This window comes from Eublepharis macularius, chromosome 2 (assembly GCF_028583425.1).
Source record: "Eublepharis macularius isolate TG4126 chromosome 2, MPM_Emac_v1.0, whole genome shotgun sequence".
Lineage (NCBI taxonomy): Eukaryota > Metazoa > Chordata > Lepidosauria > Squamata > Eublepharidae > Eublepharis > Eublepharis macularius.
Window position 1 is genome coordinate 194,736,024 of NC_072791.1, and position 24,922 is coordinate 194,760,945.

At 43.9% G+C, this 24,922-nt stretch overlaps 1 protein-coding gene across 1 annotated transcript in view; it reads right to left on the minus strand.

Moving 5' to 3' along the window:
* Nucleotides 1–22,411: 22,411 nt before the first annotated feature.
* The window catches only part of SLC38A11 (solute carrier family 38 member 11), a 39,413-nt gene continuing 36,902 nt past the window's right edge, over nucleotides 22,412–24,922 (minus strand). The window contains exon 12 of the mRNA XM_054970113.1: nucleotides 22,412–22,678. Within this exon, the coding sequence (XP_054826088.1) occupies nucleotides 22,412–22,678 (267 nt within the window). The remainder of the gene's footprint in view (nucleotides 22,679–24,922) is intronic.

Below are 24,922 nucleotides of genomic sequence, written 5' to 3' on the forward strand. Positions count from 1 at the left end.
GGATCGTGTAAGGACAGGTCGTTGTTTTCAGTCCAATGATGCAAGAGTTTTATTTTGAGCATGTTTTTCATTTAAAAAGGGCTCTCCTTAGTTGCCTGTTGCATGCACCTTATTACTTTATTATGCAAAGCTAAAAGGAGGAAGAGGGAAGTGGCCAAACCAAAGGTTCCTTTCAGCTAGATTTTTAATAGCTTCTTGGAGGAAGAAGCCTGCATAAATGGAAGGAAGGGGATTAAAATGCACATTTTATTGGGAAAAATCAGAATCCACACTTGGGCTTCAATTTAAAGGAGCAATATATATGCATACAGGGCTTTTTCTGGGAAAAGAGGTGGTGGAATTCTCAAGAGGGAAATGAGGGAGAAACACCTGTGAAAGCCCCCCTTCTCCTGCCACTTGCCGCCGGCATCACCCGATGCATCTTGCAGAGATCAGTTCTCCTGGAGGAAATGGCCGTTTTGGAAGGGGGATTTAGAAGGGAGTGTGCAAGTTTATAAAGTAAAGCACCCCTTTCCGTGGAGCTTGCAAGCCACAGGGCAAGGAGTGCTTTAACTTTAAAACCCTGGCACTTGCTTCAGCTGACCAGCAGAGAGCCTCCTGTTAGCTGAAGCAAGCCATGGAGGTTTAGTGCACTCCTTTCTGCGGAGCTTCCAAGCCAAGCAGAAAGGGGCGCTTTAACTTTTAAATTTGCACACACCCTTCCAAATCCCCCTTCCAAAATGGCCATTTCCTCCAGGGGAACTGATCTCTGTCTGGAGATTGGTGGGGGGGGGGCACAGGACACGTGACTGTTTTCGAGAGGTGCCGGAACTCCGTTCCCACGCGTTCCTGCTGAAAAAAAGCCCTGCATCATTCATCCATCAGCACTGTGAAGCAGTGTGGCGAGGGGGAAGAAGAAACTTTGGTTTTCCTCCAACTCTGCTTTTGTCAGCGTAAAGAAAAGCGGAGGGACTTTTAGCCCCTTTTCTACAGCTCCACATGTCCTTCCTTGGGTGAATTACCTCAATGTACCTCTGACTGCAAATCTGGTCATACAGCCATGTCGGAATGGGTCTTTAAACCTTCCCCATTTCCTGATGAGAATTGCCACACACAAGCTGATTTTACAGATCGCTACCCCTTAATTTTGTGCATCAGAGAAGTTTGCTTGGATGGAAAAGGAAAAAAGGGAGCCATAATAGTAAAGAAATGGCTCCTATAGGACAATAAAGCCTGAGAGACTTGGTGCAAGAGTCTCTCTCTACTCTCCTTGGCATAATCCCCAACAAAACTGCAAAGCATCTGCATTGTAGCAAGAATGCCTTTCATAAGTTGTACATCAAACAGAAATTTACACTCATTTCAGCTTCTTTTTTATTTATTTGCTATCCAGCTGATTCCAAGCATTTAGAAGGTTTGCAATAAAATATTGATTCAGATTTGGTCAAAGTTATTGAGTCAAGCCAGTATTAAAGTCACAAGCAGTCAAACATGTAAAAGAAACCCCCAGATTCCCAGTAGAATGAAAATAAGTACACATTATGAAAGAGGGTAATCTTTAAAAATAACTACGTCCCTTGAAATGCCACAGCCTAGCAAACAAAGAAGAGTTTTGTTAAAACTTTCCTAAATCCTGTATAGTAGTTCACTCACCCCGTGATTAAGTCTAGGGCGCCACCTGGTGGCCATTCTGTGTACAAGCCGCCTCTGCTTCCAAAACTGCTGTTAATTTCCAAGGTTATTCAAAGTCAAAGGGTGCCCACATTGAGCCTTCTCCCTGGTCATCTCAGACAGTCGATGTTTGCCACATTTATGAATTTGGCTCAAGACTTTATCAATCCAATATTAAGCTATTAAAGAAATTAAATGCATAGCCCCCTCAATGTCTAATTATAATAAATTAAAACCTGTAAATATGCTGAATCTTGAAAACATATTCCCACTAATGCATTGCTTTCAAGTCACATGACCCATCAGCAGTACTAAATCTCACGTAAACTCCTTTCAGCCAATATAATTCATTGACAGTTAGTAGGTTTCTATCAAAAACAGTGGCTTTCATATCTGTCCCACAACAACTGCCCTATATTTCCACACACCCCTCCCCAGCAATAAGGGGGAAATCATACTTTTCTGTTATCAGGCTGTTTGTAAAAATTACAAACTAACAAGCAGAGAACCCAGAAAGGGGGGGATTCCTTTCCCCCGCCCCCATTTCCTCTTTCCTTTCCCTGAAAGCTCCCATTGTCTCTTTTCCTGCTTCCTTCATTCCTTTGCACCAACAGCCAATCTACCTTTATCTGCTCCCCTGCCTTGAGCTTTCCCTCATTCTCTTAGGCTGGCAGCCTCTACCCTGGAAAACTATCACCTAGTCGTGCAGTGCCAGCCACTAGGCCAGGCCCAGTTGCACGGTGAGTAACTCGCAAGAACTTGCAGGGAGCCGCCTCATTTCCCCCACGTATCCCCTTCTCCACAGTATCTCCTCTTGCCCTGTTCCTAGCAACCCCATATCCACAACCTTTCCATTTCCTCCTCTCCTTCCCACCCCCAACCAACCTATCTTTTATCAGATTAACTGGCCCGAGGCAGGTTGCCAAGTCCAAAGTGGGAAATTCCTGGAGATTTGGGGGAGTGGAGCCTGAGGGGAGTGGAGTTGGGGGGGGGCGAAGGACCTCAGAGGGGTATAGTGCAGTCGGGCCCACCTGCCAAAAAAGCCATTTTCTCCCGGGGAACTGTAACCTAGAGATCAGTTGTAATTCCAGATTTCCAGCCACCGTTTTTGCCACTGTGAAGAGAAAATGACAGCCAACAGAGAGACCCATGGATCATGCCTTTCCCAGGGTGCAATCTCTCTGAACCTTGGGGGGTCTTCAGAGGACAGTGAGGACTATGTCCCCTGGAAATTTGGTGGGTATCGGACATTGGGAAGGTCAGTTTGTGGGATGTCTAAAGGGCCCTGCTCCTTGCACGTGGCAGGAAAGGGCCCTTTAAACTATCAGCTGGCAGGCAGCAGGGGGGAATCCCCCCTGCTGCCTGCCAGCTGATAGTTTAAAGGGATTTTTAAAGGGCCAGGTAAGTGGGTTTGAGGGGAGGGGGGCTAAGTGGGGTGGGGGTGGTTCTGGCCCCCACGAACAACGAACATGTCCAGGAACAGTCCATGTTTGTCCATGTTCGTTGTTCGTGGATGGCACCGAACGACGAACAAGGTGTTCGGGGTTTTTCTTCCACTCGTGCCCATGTCTACTCCAGACTACTTAGATCAGTTTCTTTGGATGGAATGGCAGTTTTGGAAAGTACACTGTATGGAATTATGCTGAACTCCCTCCCTGGGAGCCTACGGTGGCTCTTAGCAGCCCCCTGAAAGGAGCAGCATCTTGACTCAGAATGTGAGTATGAATCTACAGAAAAGGTTATCCACACAAGGATTCTTTTTAACATATTAGTGAGGTATTATGCTTGGAGGTAATCCAAAAGAATTACTTTTCTGGATAATTTTCACAGAGTAAAGAGGTTAGTTTCAAACAGAGTTAATCCTTCATGTCTTTTTACTAACGGCTAATTAAAATAAATTATAAAAAAGTCACAGTATACTTTCCTACTGTAAACTACTCCTGGGTGGAGAACAGTCAACAACTGATATTCAGGATTTAAGAGCTGTGTCTTCCACGTAGGCTACAACTATGACTAAAATAGTAACATAAGGATTTTTTTTTCATACTTGGTATACTGCTAAGCCGCTCCTTGCTTTTCAGAATACCATATAGATGTGGATCAATGGTTCCTATCACATGCTTCATAGCAAATGCTAATTGCAGAAGGTAGCTAAGGTTGCCAGTCTCTCGTTGCTGCCTAGAGATCTCCAGGAATTACAACTGATCTCCAGAGATCAGTTCACCTGGAGGAAACAGCTGCTTCGAAGGGTGGATTTTATGGCATTATGCCATGTTAAAATCCTTCCCCTCCCCCAAACCTCACCTTGCCCAGGTGCCTCCACCAAATCTCCAACCTAGAGTAGACTGACCCACATATTTCAATGCAAAACCCTGTTCTTTAGCAAAACCCTGTTCTTTAGGGCTTTCCCCCCTATTTGTCTCAAATCCAGGGTTTTTTTTCAGCTGGAATGCGGTGGAATGGAGTTCCGGAACCTCTTGAAAATGGTCCAATCTAAACTCCCCTATGTCTGGAGATCAGGGGGCGGGGCCACCAGCCATGTGACCATTTTCTCCGAGGGCAACCCACTGAGTTCCACCACCTCTTTTCCCAGAAAAAAAAGCCCTGCTCAAATCTATTATATTTATATCACACTGTTCTCTGAATGGTCACCCGTGTCTATCCTCTGGCCTCAAGAGGCATTCCTCTGAGCACTTCCAGACAAAGTCAAGCCATTGGGGGTAGCTCAATATAAACGTTCCTTACTTATTGCAATGGCGTGCTTTAGAAGATACAGCCGCCCTGCTAAAAGAAGATACAGCTGCTCAGGTCCGGGAGTGAATAATTGTTACAGTGTTTAAGGGTCTACCACACAGGTTTGTTGTTGATATCTGCTGACAATTGTATATTATGATGAATTTGTATAAATTGGATGTCATGTAAAATTGCTTATGGTATAGTACGTAAGATGTTTGTTTTGCAGTGTTTGGCCACGCCCCTGAGGAAGATTCTATACGAAATCTGAGCTTTTCAGCCGGCCCCAGATTGGGTGTGCAGCCGTGGATTCCCTTACCATGTGTGGACATAGCTGTGCATGAATGCTACTTTATTTAAAGAAGATACAGGACACATTTTGTTTGGACCTTTGTATTTTTCAAGTTTAAGGAAGAATCATTGTATAAATTGTATTTGGTCATCTCACTGATTTAAGGAAGAATCATTGTATAAATTGTATTTGGTCATCTCACTGATTGATTTATATAAGAAATACATATGGCCCTTTGGGCACTTATAATAGAGTTGTTATTAATTTGTAATTGTTGTTCCTTCCCGTGAGGGTTCTCTTTAGATTTACTGTTATAGTACGGGAAGTGCCATTGTTTTGTTGACCACCTGGCAGTTGGCAAGCCTACAGAGTGAGGAGTCAAAAATGGGTCTCCTAGACACAAGGCTGAACACCCCACACTGGCTTTTGTGGGGTGGGTGCTGTTGAACCGAAGCAAGCAACCAGGGCGAATCATGCAAGTTGATTGATAGCAAGTCGCCTGGGCAGACTGTCCATTATGGGCACCATGATGTCTCCCTGTGGGCTGATTATCCCCCATACACACACACACCCCTGCGCTGTGACAGATGAGCTGCATCTGGCCTGCCCGAGCTCCACACAGTGGAGGGAGGTAGCACCCAAGCCCCAAACAAGGCCAGGTAGGTGTTGACCACCAATTGGGGGATGGAGGGTGCAGCAGGCTGGTGGCCTCTTCCTCTCTCTCCCCTTCCCTCAGGGCCAGGGCAGGATAGTGGTGGGGTTCTTTTCTAGGGCTATTTTTCCCTTCTAGTCTGCCCCTGCTTCCTCCCTCATAAGCCAAAACAGGCCTGGAAATCCCTGCACACACGCACACACACTCTCACACATACCTTTTACTTCCAGAAACTAAGCCTTGAAGCCTGTCTAAACTGTGTGGCTGCCTAGCAATAACTACTGAGGACCCTTGCTAGGCTAGGTTCTTTTTTTAAGCTATAAATGTTGTTTCTATTGTTCTGGTTTAAAAAAAAAACCTTCGTGTTTTTTTTTTAAAGATTTCATATTTTTTATGCAAACCCAGGGCATGGTTCAGTTTCGTAGAAAGATCAGTCTGGTCTCTTAATGGCTCCAGTCCTTGGATTTAAGTATCCACAGATTTGGCCACATTGAACGTTAGATACATTGATGTATGAGCTTCAGTATTATACTGTTTGACTTCAATGGAGTTAGAAAAATCTAACTCTGCTTAGAAAGGCACTGCTAGAGGAAGAGCAGGGCCCTCAAAGTCCCCGACTGAAGTAATTCTTGTATATTATGATCCTTGCAAAAACCCATTAAGATAGATCCATTTGAAGCTGAGGAAAGATTTCAAACAATTTAAAGCACTATGTAAACTTTTTTTTTTTACTTTTATGAGTAGACCCAGTAGGTTTTATGCTTAAAGTAAACCGTTATTTTAATTATTAAAGCTTTGAGTAGACGCATACCTCCTCCCACCCTTAAAAGCAATTCTGTTCAGGAATCATAAAACTCCAGAATCATTTACAATGGAATCTCCCTGCGGAATTACTTCCCGTTTAAGCCTTTTGATTTCAGCCAGTTTAGGCTGAACTAACTCTGTATAGGATTGCACTGCACCGAGGATCACTGGCTCGTCAAGAGATGGGTAAACAGAAAGGCTTCACTGCAGGAATGTGTTTCCAGTTACGTTTTAACCTGGCAAACTATTCTGTGACTAACATGAAACTGATGTCCTTTTAACCTAAATCTGTCTAAATTGAACTTGCATAAAAGTGGGAGGGGGGACCCATAGAATTAGCACCCTATTAGTGTATCTATATGTGTCTATCTAGAGAGCTGCCATGGTGTAATGGTCTGAGTGTTGGACTAAGATCTGGAAGACCTGGGTTCAAAATCTCTACCTTGATGTGGTGCTTGTTGGGTGCTTTAAGGCCGTTCTCTCTCTCTCTCTTTCAGCCTAGCTTACTTCACAGCAGGGCTTTTTTTTCAGCTGGAATGCGGTGGAATGGAGTTCCGGAACCTCTTGAAAATGGTCACATGGCTGGTGGCCCCGCCCCCTGATCTCCAGACAGAGGGGAGTTTAGATTGCCCTCTGCGCCACTGAGCGGTGCGGAGGGCAATCTAAACTCCCCTCTGTCTGGAGATCAGGGGGCAGGGCCACCAGCCATGTGACCATTTTCTCCGAGGGCAACCCACTGAGTTCCACCACCTCTTTTCCCAGAAAAAAAGCCCTGCTTCACAGGGTTGTTATGAAGATAACTTGAGAAAGGGACAACCAGTTACACTGCCCTGAATGCCTCAGAGAAAGTGTATGTGGTGGTGGGGCTGGAGAGTGTACCAAACAATTATCAACTTTATGGACTCAAACAATCAGGTCCAAAGTTATAGCTGGGCAGGCCACAGATGGTCAGAAGGTAGGAGATCACAAGAGATTCAACCCTCCCTTAATTAACGTTGCCAAGTATCTCAGTGCTGTTAGGTACCAAGTTTCCACTTATGGTAGACTTGGCACATATCAACAATTAACTTGGAAAAAAACCTTTAACAAGTCAATGCATATATTTATGCAAAAGGATATATATATATATATATCCTTTTGATCATGATGAGTCAATGAACAAATTTTCCAAACCCGGGACTCCTGCCAACCCTGGGATGATCTAACACAGAGATACTAATCATATTTCTAGAACAAAAAGGATTTAAAATATATTATAACTGAGAATCCTATTGCCAGTATTTTCCAGGGAACAGAGAACGTTTATGCTGGAGACTATTGCTGAGATCTGGGAATGTGCTTAAGACATTTCTTTACACATTGCACATTTACTAACAAAATCTTCTATAGAAGATTCAGGAATAATGAAAGTTAAAAAAAAGTTGTCATACTAGTTCTTATAACACTGTGGTGCATTTTGTGTCCATGCCGTTTAACGTGTCCGCTTTATACACAGCTGATCCTATTCCTCTACATGCAGAGTTTTAAAAGCCTCCAGAAAGAAAAGTGGGATTACAATTGTAAAACCAAATAAAGGACTAATCTTTATTAGGAGTGTGAAAACTACAACAAAAACAGAGAGCAGACTTGTAAGTTCTTCAGATCTTTTCTTCAGGATGCTTAGCAAAAATAAAACTCTGGGATGTGGCAGGAAGGGGTAGAAGAAATGATGTTTCTGGAAACGATGGAAAGTCCTGCTCAACAAATAGTAATAGTTCTAAGATGGAGTGGAGGAGATATGATGGAAACTTAATGAGGTTAGACTGTGGTGGGTGCAACAAAAGATCTCAGATTGCACCAAAGGCCACCAGGAGAAAACTGCAATGGCAGCTCTGCCTTTGAAAACGTAAAAGACAGCAGTTATTCAGCTCTTTCCGTAGACTTTCTGCTCAGTGTAACAATGGCTAGCAACAAGCACCAGGCGCCTTTCAAAGTCACCATAGGCCCCTTTGCAGAAATGTGGGACATTCCGCATCAAAGATCCCTTGCGCTGTTTAAAAAAATGGTACATATACTATGGAGGAAAAGATTAAATGCAGTGGCAAATTTGTCCACGTGATCCTGCATGGATGAACATGACGGAGACTCGGTAACTTTAGGAACAATATTCAGTGGTTTTTGATGCTCTCAGCTCCTTCCTATCAGGTCAGTTTGTGGAATTCACTGCCAGTGGACACAGTAACGGCGATGAGCATAGATGGCTTTAAAAGGGCATTTGACAGATTCATGGAGGAGAGGTCTCTCAATGGCTAGTAGTAGCCATGGCTTCTGAAGAGTAACCTCCGTAGTCAGATGCAGCAGCAAACCTCTGGATACCATTGCTGGGAGGCAACATCACGGGGCAGCCTTGGCCTCTCTGGCGTGTTTGTTGGCGAGACAGGATGTGGATTGACCATGTTCTTAAGTTTGCATCATCCTGCCCAGTGATGAAAATAATTTCTTCACACTGTAGCCTCTCATCAGAAATCTGGAGCAGCAGGAGAAAATTTTCCTCATTGCCTGACAGGATAGCAGGCTTAAGAAATGGCTCACTATTGTCAATTACTACTATGGTTGCCCCGGAAAGGCCCTCAGGTCTGTCCCCTGTGCCTTCTCTCCAGGGACTAATATTCAGAGGTCTACTGCCTCTACACATTTAACGATCACGGTCAATAGCCATCGACAGACCTATCCCTCGTGAACATCTTGGAGCTCTCTTTATAGCCTTCAAAGCTAATGGCCACTGCTGCATCTCATGGCAGCCAAGTTCTGCTCATGGATTATGCATTGTGCGAAGGAACACTTTTTTCATCTGTCTTGAATCTACCATCCAGCAACTCCACCGGGAAAGCTAGCATAGAGCCAAATTAGACACAGTTTTTAAAAACATGTTGGGTTGAGGTTCCTCAGTCAGACAACCACTGTTGGGAACTAATTTCCCAAATACTACAAGGGTCCAGTTTGGATCAGAACCACGGCACGGGGCAGAAGGGGTCTCAGCTTTTCTCCATTTTCATGACCCCAAATGGCTCTGAAGGGGATTATTTGCCTAGTTGCAGGGCTGCACATTCATCCCCCTTAAAGGTTGTGAACAGGCTCCATAGAAGGAGCCCGAAAGAGTAGCCCATTGCCTTGGAAGGTGGAAGTGCAATGGTACAGGAAGCATTTAAAGAGAAATGAACAGGAAAACCCTACTATTATAACAACTGGAGTCACAGTGCAAGTAGAATAGGCCAATGACAGCACCTTTTCAAAATGGTGACAGGAAGTATTAACCTATCAGCTGTCTCAGCTTTGTCGGACTCCTCAGTGAAGCTTGAGTCCTGCAAAGTCTTCTCAAATACGCCTTCCTTCAATTAGTTCGATATAAACTTTGATAAAAATCAAGGATCTAAATCTTAAACTTGGCAAGATTAAATCTTTGCAGTGTTAATGTGCAACATGGGAAAGATTTTCAGCTTTCGCTCCACATATTGAAGCCATTTTAAATTTTCTTAATCTCATTCAGGCTGCTCATTATAACTGAAGCTTTTTGCCAGTTTGTCGAGGGAAATTACAGTTTTGAGTGAACTGGGGTGTAAAAGGCAAGGAGGTCAGAAACCACATAGCCATCTTTTTTATCAGGTACCACCATATGATTCCAAACATGCCTTTTAAAATTAACTTAATTAGGTCTCTATTAGGTCACTACAGGTATTTGAATACATTTTGTGAAGTCTTTATGTATCAAAAACATCCTTCTTCTATTCTTTTATTTCAGGAAGAGTTTCCATGGATCCCCCCATTACTAAATAAGATGTTATCCCAGGCTATCAAAACTGGGAATATATGCTAACGTTTTGTGCATTATGCCTTAAAAGCTTGCATCTAAAGGTAGGAAGTCCAGTTTTAACATTTGTTTTCTCAAAAGCAGGCCATGAACTGCTGTCATGGCAGTTTCCAATTTTGTAATTAAAAATATAACTATCATGGATAAAAGTAATGGGCCAACAACAATGCAAAAGCAAATTTACAATAAACATATCCTCAACAATAGGACAGCCATCTTTTAAAAAAATCACTATTTTTTTTAGAAGCAGAAATAGGTACTACAGATTCTAAAAACTTAAAGACAACATGCACATATCTAAAAACTTAAAGACAACATGCACATATCAACCAATAACTGGGCAAAGAGAAACAGTTTCCTGATGCTTAAAACAAAGTCAGCTAGTTGCCAAATCTCTGTAGGGAGATCGTTCAAAAGGTCAGGGCTACAAAGAGGGGGGAGGGAATAAGGGTGACAAAGTTCCGGAGGGGCTCTAGGGGCTTATGGAATTGGCCAAGTCCTGTGATTCCCCCCTGCCCCCCAGTATGGTGGCTTGGGTTAAATAACAACAACAACCTTGTGCTTATATACCACTCTTCAGGACAACTTAACACCACACTCAGAATGGTTTCCAAAGTGTGTTATTAAAGCGAGTCCAGAACACTGCTGCATGTGTCTTGATGGGCACACCATACAGGGCACATATTACTCCCATCTTGCAGCAGCTGCACTGGCTCCCCGTCAAATTCTGGATTAGGTTCAAGGTTTTGGTTTTAACCTCTAAAGCCCTAAACGGACTGGGACCAGCCTACCTGCAGGACTGTCTCTCCCCATATGTATCCCAAGAGCATTAAGATCTTCAAATAAGAACTTGCTGGTGGTCCCCGGCCCCAGGGAGGCCTGGCTGGCCTTGAACAGGGCCAGGGCTTTTTCAGTCCTGGCCCCAACCTGCTGGAACTCTCTGTCAGAGGACACCCGGGCCTGCCAAGACCTTATGTCCTTTCAGAGGGCCTGTAAGATGGAGTTGTTCCATCAGGCATATGGCTGAGGCCAGTCTTTGACTTTCTGATTGCTTAGGAGCCTCCCTACCGGTCTCCCGCCAGGGGAGCAACAAAGTCATCTGCCCCCCATAAGTGCTGTCACCAGAATATTATCAAACTATGGCCCCCACCCACTCATCTTGGTTTGTTTATGTTCAGATTGGGGAAATTGGAAGGGGCCGCCATCTGATATGCTGTTTTAGGTATTTATGTATTTATGTTTTTCACATTTTAAATTTTATTTATATATGTTTTTATATTTTAAATTTTATTGTACCCTGCCCTGAGCCTGTTCGCGGGGAGAGAGGGCTAAAAATCGAACAAATAAATAAATAAATAAAAATTATTAGCCTCACAACAATCACTCTGTGAGGTGGGTGGGGCTGAGAGAGCTCTAAGAGAGCTGTGACTGACCCAAGGTCACCCAGCTGGCTTCAAGCACAGGAGTGGGGAATCAAACCTGGTTCTCCAGATTAGAGTCCCACACTCTTAACCACTACACCAAACTGGCTCTCTGGATGGTATGAGAAGAGAGCCAAAAGGAATCTTTACCCAGGGGTTAGGGTTGACTCATCCAAGTGGGGCCTGCAGATCTCCTGGTATTACACGTGTTCTCCAGACTAGACATGGGCACGAACAGCATTACGAACAGAAAAAAACCACGAACAGCCCAATCTGCTGTTCACGAGCAAGCTGTTTGTGAGGCCCCATCCTAAGCGAACAGGTGGTCGTTAAAGGCCTTGTCCGTTGCCTTTGGCAGCCCTTCAGCAAGCCAGACAGTCTGGCGCCTGCTGCAATCAATCCTCTTGGCAACCGGAGGGAGGGACTGAACTCTGTCTGAACTCCTTCTGGCTTTCCTTCTGGCTTTAACCCTTCAAAGTACTTCCAGCAGAGAGTCCCGTTTTTGCCACTGTGAAGAGAAAATGACAGCCAACAGAGAGACCCATGGATCATGCCTTTCCCAGGGTGCAATCTCTCTGAACCTTGGGGGGTCTTCAGAGGACAGTGAGGACTATGTCCCCTGGAAATTTGGTGGGTATCGGACATTGGGAAGGTCAGTTTGTGGGATGTCTAAAGGGCCCTGCTCCTTGCACGTGGCAGGAAAGGGCCCTTTAAACTATCAGCTGGCAGGCAGCAGGGGGGAATCCCCCCTGCTGCCTGCCAGCTGATAGTTTAAAGGGATTTTTAAAGGGCCAGGTAAGTGGGTTTGAGGGGAGGGGGGCTAAGTGGGGTGGGGGTGGTTCTGGCCCCCACGAACAACGAACATGTCCAGGAACAGTCCATGTTTGTCCATGTTCGTTGTTCGTGGATGGCACCGAACGACGAACAAGGTGTTCGGGGTTTTTCTTCCACTCGTGCCCATGTCTACTCCAGACTACTTAGATCAGTTTCTTTGGATGGAATGGCAGTTTTGGAAAGTACACTGTATGGAATTATGCTGAACTCCCTCCCTGGGAGCCTACGGTGGCTCTTAGCAGCCCCCTGAAAGGAGCAGCATCTTGACTCAGAATGTGAGTATGAATCTACAGAAAAGGTTATCCACACAAGGATTCTTTTTAACATATTAGTGAGGTATTATGCTTGGAGGTAATCCAAAAGAATTACTTTTCTGGATAATTTTCACAGAGTAAAGAGGTTAGTTTCAAACAGAGTTAATCCTTCATGTCTTTTTACTAACGGCTAATTAAAATAAATTATAAAAAAGTCACAGTGTACTTTCCTACTGTAAACTACTCCTGGGTGGAGAACAGTCTACAACTGATATTCAGGATTTAAGAGCTGTGTCTTCCACGTAGGCTACAACTATGACTAAAATAGTAACATAAGGATTTTTTTTTCATACTTGGTATACTGCTAAGCCGCTCCTTGCTTTTCAGAATACCATATAGATGTGGATCAATGGTTCCTATCACATGCTTCATAGCAAATGCTAATTGCAGAAGGTAGCTAAGGTTGCCAGTCTCTCGTTGCTGCCTAGAGATCTCCAGGAATTACAACTGATCTCCAGAGATCAGTTCACCTGGAGGAAACAGCTGCTTTGAAGGGTGGATTTTATGGCATTATGCCATGTTAAAATCCTTCCCCTCCCCCAAACCTCACCTTGCCCAGGTGCCTCCACCAAATCTCCAACCTAGAGTAGACTGACCCACATATTTCAATGCAAAACCCTGTTCTTTAGCAAAACCCTGTTCTTTAGGGCTTTCCCCCCTATTTGTCTCAAATCCAGGGTTTTTTTTCAGCTGGAATGCGGTGGAACGGAGTTCCGGAACCTCTTGAAAATGGTCCAATCTAAACTCCCCTCTGTCTGGAGATCAGGGGGCGGGGCCACCAGCCATGTGACCATTTTCTCCAAGGGCAACCCACTGAGTTCCACCACCTCTTTTCCCAGAAAAAAAAGCCCTGCTCAAATCTATTATATTTATATCACACTGTTCTCTGAATGGTCACCCGTGTCTATCCTCTGGCCTCAAGAGGCATTCCTCTGAGCACTTCCAGAGTGCAAACCGGCACCACTAGGGCAAACTTACATGGGAATCTTTACATCCAAGTTTATACCAGGGCCACAGATTTGGAGGGAACGGGAGACAATAGTCAGTAAATGCAAGTAGATGGGATTTAACTGAAATGAATAAAAATGGTTTATTTACAGAGCAATGAGAAATGAGTTAAATATGGACACATACACACACACACCATATTGCAGCAAATACTAATGCCTAATAAATCCTATCCTAATAAATCCTGAGTACCCAGTTTCCTGGGGGTAAAGTGTAGATGACTGGAGAAGGCACTGGCAAACCACCCCGTAAAAAAAAGTCTGCCAAGAAAACGTCATGATGCGACGTCCCCCCATGGGTCAGTAATGACTCGGTGCTTGCACAGGGGACTACCTTTACCTTTAATAAATCCTAAAGAGGTAGATATGAAAGATATACAACCTATCCTTGTGGAAGTCCCATAAGGTGTGATGAAAGGAGCAGAGAAGGAGGCTGGAGTGGAGAAGAGCTGTATTGCGTCTTCCAAGGTTCCTGCACTGATATGCAGGGGAAAGTCAAAGGAGAAACTACTTGTAAGTATTGGGGTTTCTGGGGGTACATTTATACTGAAAAGGTGTAGATTGTGGGAGAAATAGGATGTTAAGTGAGGATGCTAAGGAGAAGGGAAGGGGGATTTGATAGATGTTAGAGGATGCAAAGGATGAGAGCTGGAGAAGAAAAGATGGATTGATGTGGATAGAGGGCTTTGAAATGGACTGAGAACCGACAGAGCATATAAACTGAACTGTATTGGATCCTTCATTGTCCAAAGAAAAACATAGTGTCTTCCTCAAAGATTGATATGATAACATGTCACTGTTAGATAACCAGTAGATCCCTGTATTGACGACTAAAGGGAGTCACACAGTTGAGACACAGCCATTTTTGGATGGGGGGGGGGGTTTAAAGACGTATTGATAAAGATGCTCTTTCCCAGGCAGAGCATGTTGTTTGATGTCGTGTTGTTACCAGACTGTTGACTTTCTCTAGGCCATTCTCACTGTCAATTGGCTGCATTTTTGGCTACAAAACTTGGGAGAGACCAAACTGAGAAATTAAATAATGCAGTGTTATATGCAGGCTACATTAGGGGTCTCAGCTACTCTGTTATGGTACTATGGTTACCACATGAAATCTAGGAAAATACCGGACTCCATAGAGAAGGTGATGGTGGTACTTATCTCAAGAATGATTGTCATGCACTCCCAGACACGGAGCGCTGATGTCTCTTCCGGAGCAGAGAGGCAGGGTTAGGGTTAGCTTCCTGTGTACGGCGCTGATCCTTCCCCTTCCTTGCCTTTCCTTTCCCTTCCTCCTCTTCTCCCTCTTTCCCCTCCAGCCAGTTGTCTGGTATTTTGAATGCATTTCCTCTGGACAGTCCAAGGAGATACCGGACTGTCTGGGTGAAAACAGGACACCTGGTAACCCTATATGGTACTGATCCAAAAGCCTCAGCTGTTGGTTACACCACATGTCCGTCAAGGAGCTCAAAATGGCAGACATGGTTCTCCTTACTTCCATTTTGTCCTGACAAACATCCTGTGAAGTAGGCAATGCAGCTTGTGGGAAGGATCTTAGCTGGCAGGCTGGACAATACAGGTGGGGGTGGTCCTTCAAGTATCCCCACCCCCAGGTCATTTAGGGTCCTAATGGTAAGAAGCAGCACCTTGAATTGTGCCCAGAAGCAGTTGGGTGGTCAGTGTAGATCTTTCAGCTCAGGTATGATACAATCCCTGTATTCAGCCCCTGACAATAGCATGGCTGACACATTTTGGATCAACCGAAGTTTCGTAACAATTTACAAAGGCAGTCCCACATAAAGTATATTACAGTAACCTAACTTGGATGTGATCAGAGCCAAGCTACAGTTCTTAAGGAAGGCCCAAGCTGGCATATCAGCCAAAGCTGGTAAAAGGGCTACGTGCCAGAGAAGAAACCTGAGCCTCCAACTGTAGGCCAAGATCCAGCAGCGCCCCTATATGTTCTGGAAAAGCCAGTCTGACAATGGTGGCGTAAGGATAAGGAACCATTTCATTCAACTGTTATTGGACTAGTATTGAACTAGGCCTTTGGGAAGCAGTTCCCACACAACACATTAATTAGGCCAAGTCTTTAAAACTTACAGCAAAACAAAAAATATACGGCCAAGGAGAGCATATTTATAATGAAAGGCAGTGAGTTAACCTAAAATTTTCCACAAAAATTCCTGGAAAGGGTTCCTAATTTGTATTTCAGGAACTGCCAACCATCTCCAGCTCATTTGGCTCACTCGTCTTGGCTTCTTTTCCTCGTTTCCATCAGTTAAATCCCATTAAATGCAACAGAAATGTGTTCTATATTTTCTTAACAGCATTTTGCAGCACGAGGAAGCTGCCTCACAGGTCTTCATCTGATTATCTTGCCAATGTGATGGAGGCAGCTGAATCTGAAAATGTTACACACACAAAATCATAATGCTAGAGTTGGGGGGGAAATCCCAGCTCGGGATGGGGGGGAAATGTGAAATCCTTGGTTTAGACCAACAATAAAACACAAATGTAAACAATATTTAATGGATGATTCCAATTTACGATAAGAAGTTGTTTCCTGAAACTATTAAAGTTTGGCTTGATTTGTTGAGGTTGGCGAAATACATATATAGAGAGAGAAAGCATTTCAGAAAAGATTTCCTGTTTTTGGTTCTCTCTGTGTAACACTGCCAGCTTTTCCTTCTGTATTAAATGAATTAGAATATGTTAACTGTTCTCTATTGTAAAATCTGTCTTTGGTGTTCTAAAGAAGGGGGGGAAACAAGGCTGCAGTCCAATAATATTCTCTTTGAAATTATTCTTTTTTAAAATGAATGGAGCTCATTTGTGAGTTAAACACATAGTGGGCAAGGAACAATGGGTTTAGGAAAGTCCAAACTTAAGAAGTCAATATCAACGCCTTGCCAATGTGACTCCAGCATCTCTAGTCAGTGAGTATCCAATGACTACTGTGCCAAAGGAAAATAAGTGACCAAAAAATGCCCCTCAATAAGACGCAGAGACAAATTGTACCACAATAGGTGCCATAAATGTTGGCTAGTGTGATGTTTAGAATGAAGAGAATGGAAGTGGTTGTGTTCCCTGCATGCCTCACTTGCAGAAGAGGATGTTACATTGACATGGTAGAGCCAGTATGGTGTAGCAGTTAAAGTGCTGCGCTAGGATCTGAGAGACCCAGGTTTGAACCCCGCTCTGCCATGGGAGCTCACTGCATAATCTTGGACCAGTTGTATACTTTCTGCCTACTCTACCTCACAAGGTTGTTGTGGAGATAAAACGGAGAAGAGGAGAAAGATGTAAACTTTGGATCCCCATTCAGGAGAATGGTGGGGTATAAATGAAGTAAACAAATACTGTTGACAGCATAGTAATGGAATACCATCAGCACTGCCAGTCCCGTCCCACCCACCCCGCACTGCACCCATAAGCACTGTGCTACTACTGCAGCAGCCAGAATTGTTGAGACTATACATAGATTAGGTATAGGGAGCAGCAATCCAACTTGGAGCAAGGACACCCCCCTTTCTTTGCTTACCTGTCTGAGGCGCATTGTTCTTGTTCCTCCAGCCAGGAAAGTAAGAACCTTTCCTCTGGTGTCTGCATCCCGAGATGCAGTACCTGTTGCGGTTCTGAACAAAGCAGTGTTGGACAAATGACATAATGTTTGGCTAGCTGTACTCAGTGTACTAACTATTGTGCAAAGTGCCCTTTGGGTGGGGTTCCCATGACTAAAGCCCCACCACCCCATTTGCATTGTATGTGTGCACACTATGGAAGCCAGAGCAACATAGCTCCGCATGAAATCATATGAGCTATGGGTGTCCTGCGTATGGCTTATGTAGTGCTTTGGTTGCAGGCTTAGTCAACATACGGCACTCATGCTTGGAGGCAGGATGGGAAATGGGGGGACACTCTGACGTTTCTCTTGCACGGGCCTCTACAGGATATTTTAGATATAAAGGGTGTGGGCGGTGTTAAATTGCACCCGCCTTAGGAAGCTAGGACCTACTCTGCTTCAAGCTCATCTCTGGCTTGAAGTGTAGAGGTCACACCAGAGCAACATCAGCAAGGCTTGCCTCTAGCGTATCTCTGGATTCAGCAGTACACCTCTAAGGTATGTCGGTTTAGGAGTTACTAGCATCCCAAGCTGTTTTGAGAAAAGCCTTAAGTTTGAGCTGTAAATTTGCTCTTGACTGCTGCAAGGCTCAAGGGAAAACAGCGCTCGTTCCTACCCTTACTCACAAGAGGGACTATAATAAAATTAAAAAGATAAGCTGCTTCCTACGCAACGGCATTCGAGGCTTCATAGACTATTGGGTAATATTAAAGTACAGTCAAAAAACAAGCAGTCTATATATTTTGGGAGTACAGCTGAATACACAGAGTATAAATAACTTAAAACTAAACTTTTGATTGGTCAATCAAGTGACACACACACACTCTATTTTTAAAGAGACATTTGAGTGTAGTGTGATAGAGGCTATGTTCCACACACACATTGTGCCTAATAAACAGATTTGCCAGCCTCCAGGTGGTGGCTGGAGATCCCCAGGAATTACAACCGATCTCCAGCCAGGAGACATCAGTTCCCCTGGAGAAAATGGTTGCTTTTGAGGGTGGACTATATGGCATTATATCCTTCTGAGGCCCCTCCCCTCCCAAACCCCACCCACTTCAAGCTCCACCCCCCAAAATCTCCAGGAACTTCCAAACACAGAGCTGGCAACCCTACTGATAAACAAGTATTGCAGTCTTTTTATAACACTTAGAAAACCTGCAGAACATTTAGACAACCTGACCAGAGATGATAGCAGACTAGCAGACTGCCCTCAGCCATGTGCTATTGTAACCTGTTTTGTTCAAGGAACAACATCAAATAAATAGATATATCTAATTTGAGAACTGGGAGAGTTCATGTCTATGACAGTGTGATCCCACCTTGTGACACTTGCATTTATAAAAATAGCAATGGACAAACTTGGAAAAATAAAACATCTGGGCCGTTTCCACACTGCTTACCTTCCCTCGGAATGACCCGGAACATCACGCAAAAAACGTGGAAGATCGTGTTTTCTCGCGTGAGATTTGCGTGATGTCGCGCAAATCTCATGCGAGAAAACGTGATCTTCTGCGTTTTTTGCGCGATGTTTACGGTTGTTCCGAGGGAAGGTAAGCAGTGTGGAAACAGCCCTGATTTGGAACAATACAATAATAAAGCATTTACAACTACAATCATGTAACAAAACAGGCCTGTTTTACTCAAGCAGACCCAGGTCTCAGTCTTTCTGACATCTACTAGCCAGTCCCTTGAAATGCAGCAACTTGTAGCTGTGCTCTGCGTTGGGATGTCTTCTGTTCTTCACAGAAGTCTACAACATTGATAGAAAATTCATAGAAAGGAGTGTTTCTGAGGAGAGAGTGCTTCTCCCTGCAGTTTCAGGCCCTCCAGTCTCTCAGGGAAAATGGCACCTTTTTTTCCTTATAAGGAATACCCCAACTCTTTATCTCCTTCTAGTGGACAAGGGTTATACTACGCCCATATGTATGGCTATATACAGACTCCCGACTGTTTAGTAGCCTATGGAGATGGCATCTGGGCTATTTTAATGACTGTTTAAAGATTATTACTGATTTTATAGTTTTATGATTTATTGTATTTGATGAATATTGTGAGCTGCCCTGAGCCCATTTGTGGGGAGGGTGGGGTATAAATCATATCAAATAAATAAAATCACTGTGTGATCCTACCACGGTCAATGCTCTTAATAAACTTTAGCCTGTCTCTAGCCAAGGTCAGGACTGTTGGAAATACAATGTCTTGTGTGCAGAGAAGACAGAAGACACAGAATACCCGCAAGGGGCAGCAAATCTAACATTTAGATAGATGGCAGAGTGGGATCCTTCTTTCCTCCTCTCTTCTGTCCTTGCATGTCTCCAGATCAGTATTCTTAGGCTACTTTCTGCTTCCTGCTTCTTCCCGTAAGTCCTGGTCCCTGTTTACTGAGGTATTTAGTATCTATTCTGTTTCTCTCCTTTCTGCCAAAGTTGTCGTTCCCGAATAAACTCTTTTCATTCACTCCTTAATCAGACTCAAGATCATGCCTAAGATATACCAGAGCCTACAGGGACTGAGTTGGAAGACCAGATCTTTTGCCGCACTGCTCCACAGAGCCTTGAACTGGCACCTGTAGCTGTCTGTAGAGGTAGCAGCAACCGTCAGCCCACATGGGGCTTTTGTTTACTTTTATTTACTTCATTTAGTCCATCTTTCTCCCCTCTGGGGATCCAAAGCGGCTTGCATCATTCTCTCCTCCATTTTATCCTTGCGACAAACCTGTAAGGTAGGTTAAGATGACAGTGTGTGACTAGCCCAAGGTCACCCAGCAGGCTTCCATGGCACAGCAGGGATTTGAACCTGGGTATCCTAGTCCAACATTTTAACCACTTCACCAAACTGGCTTTTAAAGAAGAAATAATCGTGAGCACATACTAAGCTGCTTAGGCTGGTAGGTCCACATGGCACCTTGGGTTTTTGGATCAAAAGAGCTGTCAAGAGTGGCCCTACAACATCCACACTGACACAATCTGCACTGTCAATAAAGAGATTTCCTAACATAGAGGCAAGCAAGGCAGAGCTGACCACCTCTGGCCTGTGCCAACTAGCACTTTTAGCCCCCACAACTCAAGCAAACACATGTGTTATGATGTCTAAAGCCCTGGATAGGGTGAAATTGCCAGTATATGCTATGCAACTGATCAGACTTTTGATGATAAAAATGGATACTTCGGATGGAACACACCCTCCAACAATCCAATGATAGCTTGTAGTTGGTTTCAGGTAGTTTAGGTGGGTAGCCATATTGGTCTGCAGTAGAACAGCAGGATTTTAGTCCAATGGCACCTTAGAGACCAACTAGATTTTCAGAGTGTAAGCATTCCAGAGTGTCTGAAGAAAGGAGTTCTGCCTGCCAAAAGCTTACACTGTGAAAGTCTAGTTGGTCTCTAAGGTGCCATCCGAGTAAAATTATGCCATTTCAAGTAGGCAGTCGTATTGGTTTCTAGTAGAAGAGCAAGATTTGGGTCCAGTGGTACCTTAAAGACCCACTAGATTTCTCTCAAAAGCTGATACCCTTTTAGGTGCTATGGGAGCAGGCTCTTGATTTTATAATTTGATGATTCTCTGAATGTGGGGAGGAAAGCAGGGCTCCAGAGCAAATAACTACTGAAACATCATCCTATAGTTTATTAATCGCAATCTCACCCACTTTCCGGATACTTTTTGCCATTCTTTATCCACACTCTTGCCTTGATCTCATTCATTCAGCTCAGATTTTTAACCTAACATACAGTTCAAACTTCTTCTGACCTTCAAATCTCTTTATTCTCTTGCTCCTTCTTAATTCTTCAACACCTACTGCATAAAGAAGTTTAAGCCATCCATCTGGGAATCCCTTTCTATCTCTGGGCCATTCCTAGTTTCTGATGCAGCGTTGATCTTTATATTGTTTCATAACTCATTTTAGCTCCGACTGCTAGAATCGTAATTGTCTCAGCCCCTGACAAGCAGCTTCTGGGAATGTGAAGGGGCAACATCAAGAGTTCCAAACTGACTTTTACTGATGTGCACGTACGTGCCTGCACTGCTGCTCAGGAACGGCAGTGCGGGTGAAAAATGAGATGCTCCCTTTCCTTTCATGTATATTACAGTGACACCTTTCTCCAAGGTCCCTTTTCACAAGCCTGGATCTCCTTATAGTAGAAGAGGGCCAGTGGAAGCTGTTCCAGCAGCATTTACATTTATAAGATGCTTGTGTCAGCAACTGAGGCTGTGTCATCACAACCAAGTAAACCATGTGATTCTTTGAGCATGGTCCAACTGTAGCTACTGGTTGCCTGGCGTGATGAATATTTATTATTTCTATGCTACTTTTCTCTGCAAGCATTCTCAAGGAATACCACGCTCAGTGGCACAAAAGCTCAAAACACATCTTGTTTTTAACGGCAAAATGGAGTAATAGTTTAAGGACTAAGTGGGAGGTCCACTTGAAATAAAAGAGTATTGTGATCAAGGGGAATGCCTGTGATAACTTCATGATTTTTATTAATTTTGTGAGACACCTTAAAGGTCCATTTGGATCACATGATGGGACATAAATGCAAGAAATAAAGGAATTCTCCTAGGAAGTCCATTTATATTTCTTTAAGACAGCAGATTCATGACAAGCACAGTGCATTGTTTAATGTATAAGAGTGGGGTTCAAATCCCCACTCTGGCATGGCAGTTCACTAGGTGATCTTGGGCCAATCACTCTCTCAGCCTGACTTCTGAGGATAAAATGGGGGCTGAGCGAATGCTTGCCAGCCACTTGGGGCCCCCACTGGAAGGAAAAACAGGGTGTAAATATCTAAATGAACAAATAAACCATGTGACAGAGAGGGCTTACAGCATCATTACAGGCTCCAGGTGCTGCTTTTCAGCAGCTGCTGTGTGGTTCCTGGTTGTTCGAATCCATCCCACAGACCATTTCACATAGTTTCTCATTTCAGTATGCAAAAAAAAAAAGCTTTAGTTTTCATCTTTTAAAAACTGCACAAAAACTAGATCCAGCGGAGTTAGCCATGTTAGTCTGTAGTAGCAAAATCAAAAAGAGTCCAGTAGCACCTTTAAGACTAACCAATTTTATTTTATTGTAGCATAAGCTTTCGAGAATCAAGTTCTCTTCATCAGATGCACAGAACTACCCAACAAGTATTTTTTTAAAAAAAAAATCCCGAATACAAAACTGGTCTTGCTAAAACCCACAATCACAACTGACTGTGCTTGCTAGGGAGGCTTAAAAAAAAACTCTTAGGGTTGGTGAATTGACTGAGAAGATGGACTTGTATTATTGTAGAGGGAAGAATTTCCAGGGAAGCAGTATGGCATTTCTTTTCCATGGCCGCATTCCTGGGGATGCAAAATAGTCATAATAAAGCCAACAATCATCACTAGCACGCCCACAGCCAGGATGAGTCCAGAGAGAAGGCTATCGGGATGGGTCCACCGCTCTTCAGACAGCTTCAGGTAACAGGCTGCAGGCAGAATGAAGACCAGCGGAGTAGCACTGAGGACTCCCTGCAGACAGGAAGAGAAAGACTGAATAAAATTGCACAGCAACTCGATGGGCACACGCCATTGCAGTTGAGTATGCAAAGAGCATACAAGCCAGTAGAACTGAAGGACAAATGCAATGGCTAGTAAGACAAAAAGAAATTCTTACAGATGTTTGCAAGAGGAACAGAAATGTCTTAGGGCTAAACTACATGAGACACCCAACATGTGTCGGGTTCGCACAAGTTTACCTGGCTAGTGCGGTCGGGATAGCAGCAGCAGCAGGACGGGAGGCAGAGAGTCAGTGAGGGGAGCCCAAAGCTGCCAGGCGACTAACAGCAAAACCACGAGGGCTACTCCAGAAACAAAGGACTAAAAACTACAAACCACACTTCCCGGAGTGTATAGTTAAAGGTAGTCAATTAATTAGTTTCCAGATGAAAAAAAAAGGTAAAGGTAGTCCCCTGTGCAAGCACCGAATCATTACTAACCCATGGGGGACGTCGCCTTCCCCAGTCATCTACACTTTATCCCCAGGAAATTGGGTACTCATTTTACCGACCTCGGAAGGCTGGAAGGCTGAGTCAACCCAGATATTTTGCAGTATATTAAAGTGACAAAGTGCACAAAGGATGCCGGACCGTCCTTTGAAGCCAACATGGTGGTAGTGAAATACTGTCAGATTGGAGATTTATATTGAAAGCAGAAGCGTATGAAGAAGTGATCTTACGAAACGGGATTGCAGAAATTTATGCCAGCGAAACCCATAGGCGTTTGTTGCTGCTTTGAGGATCGCAGCAGCCTCCCAGGCAATCTTGCAGCTTTACACTGAAGTTTCTCAGCCCCTTGAGGCGTTGTTTACAACTTCGGCATACACAGTAGTTCTACAGGCATCTTTACAGCCGTAAACTAAAGTCTTTCAGCCCACTGGGGCTTCTGGATATTTACAAGGAAATATACAAGAGACTCTTCAAGTGCTCAATTATGTGGAAACATACAAGAGACTCTTCAAGAACTCATTGTTTCTGTGACTCTTAGATTTTGTATGAACGGCTGTAGTTTTGAAGTGATTACAACCTCTCCACCGATTGGACTATTTTGCAACAATTGTATGTGTATTTATTGTGGTATTTGTTGGTTTATTGATCTATTGATGTATTTATTGGATTATTGAATGTATGGTTAACTGTTGGTTGTACGTGAATTGTTATTTATTGTCGTGGAACACTTTGTGCACTTTGTCACTTTAATATACTGCAAAATATCTGGACACTTAATTAATTGACTACCTTTAACTATACATTCTGGGAAGTGTGGTTTGTAGTTTTTAGGCGGCTAACAGTGGCAGAAGGAGCTGCAGCCACTGTCGCTGCTAGACTCAACAATCCCTTCTTACAATTTCATCTCTGTATAGGAGGGTAGTTTAAAAAGGCAGAGTTGGCAGAGATTGCTCCTCAGAGGGTTTGTTAATTTCCTCCTCACCTCACCAAAGGGGGTGATAGAGCCTTTGGGGAGGTGAAGAGGAAACTAACAAACCCTATGAGAAGCGATCTTTGCCAGCTTTGTAGAGCGGTGAAATTGACAGAACCTTGGGCTCTTTTTAAACTATGCTTCCTGGCTAATGTTGTGTCTCTCTACACTTGAGCGTTCTCGTGTAAGAGGTCTTGTGTGGAGAGACACTGGGCCAAGCTACAAGTGATGAATGACACAGGTTGGACACTGGTCAGCTTCCCTCAAGTTCTGATGGGAAATGTAGGCATCCTGGTCTTGCAGCTTGGCTCTCCAACTGCTGTCCAATGGACTTTTCAACTGTCACTTGTCCAACATTCTGCCAAGCTGCCTACATTTCCCATCAAAACTTGAGGGAAGCTGACAAGTGTCCAACCTGTGTCATTCGTCGTAGTACAACGACGAGGTACAAAGTACAAGCGATGCTGGAGTCCTGTGACTGCAACTCCAGACATATTATTTGGCTCTCAAAAAATCACCATGGAGGGAGTAAATATTTGAACCTTGTCCGCTCTGTTCTAAACCAACTACTTTAGCCCCTTACTACACCATACTCAATTTGCAGTTTTGTGTTATTACTTTAATAAGAATAAGGCTAGGAAAGCATGCCCTGTTTATTCTTATACCTGAATAACAAGAAAACTAAACAGTATCCTTGCCAATGAGGACATTACAAGACTGGAAGCATCTGCTTTGCTTCAGCCAGTGTGGTGTAGTTGTGATTACAGTGACATATTGTGATCTGGGAGAGCCAAGTTC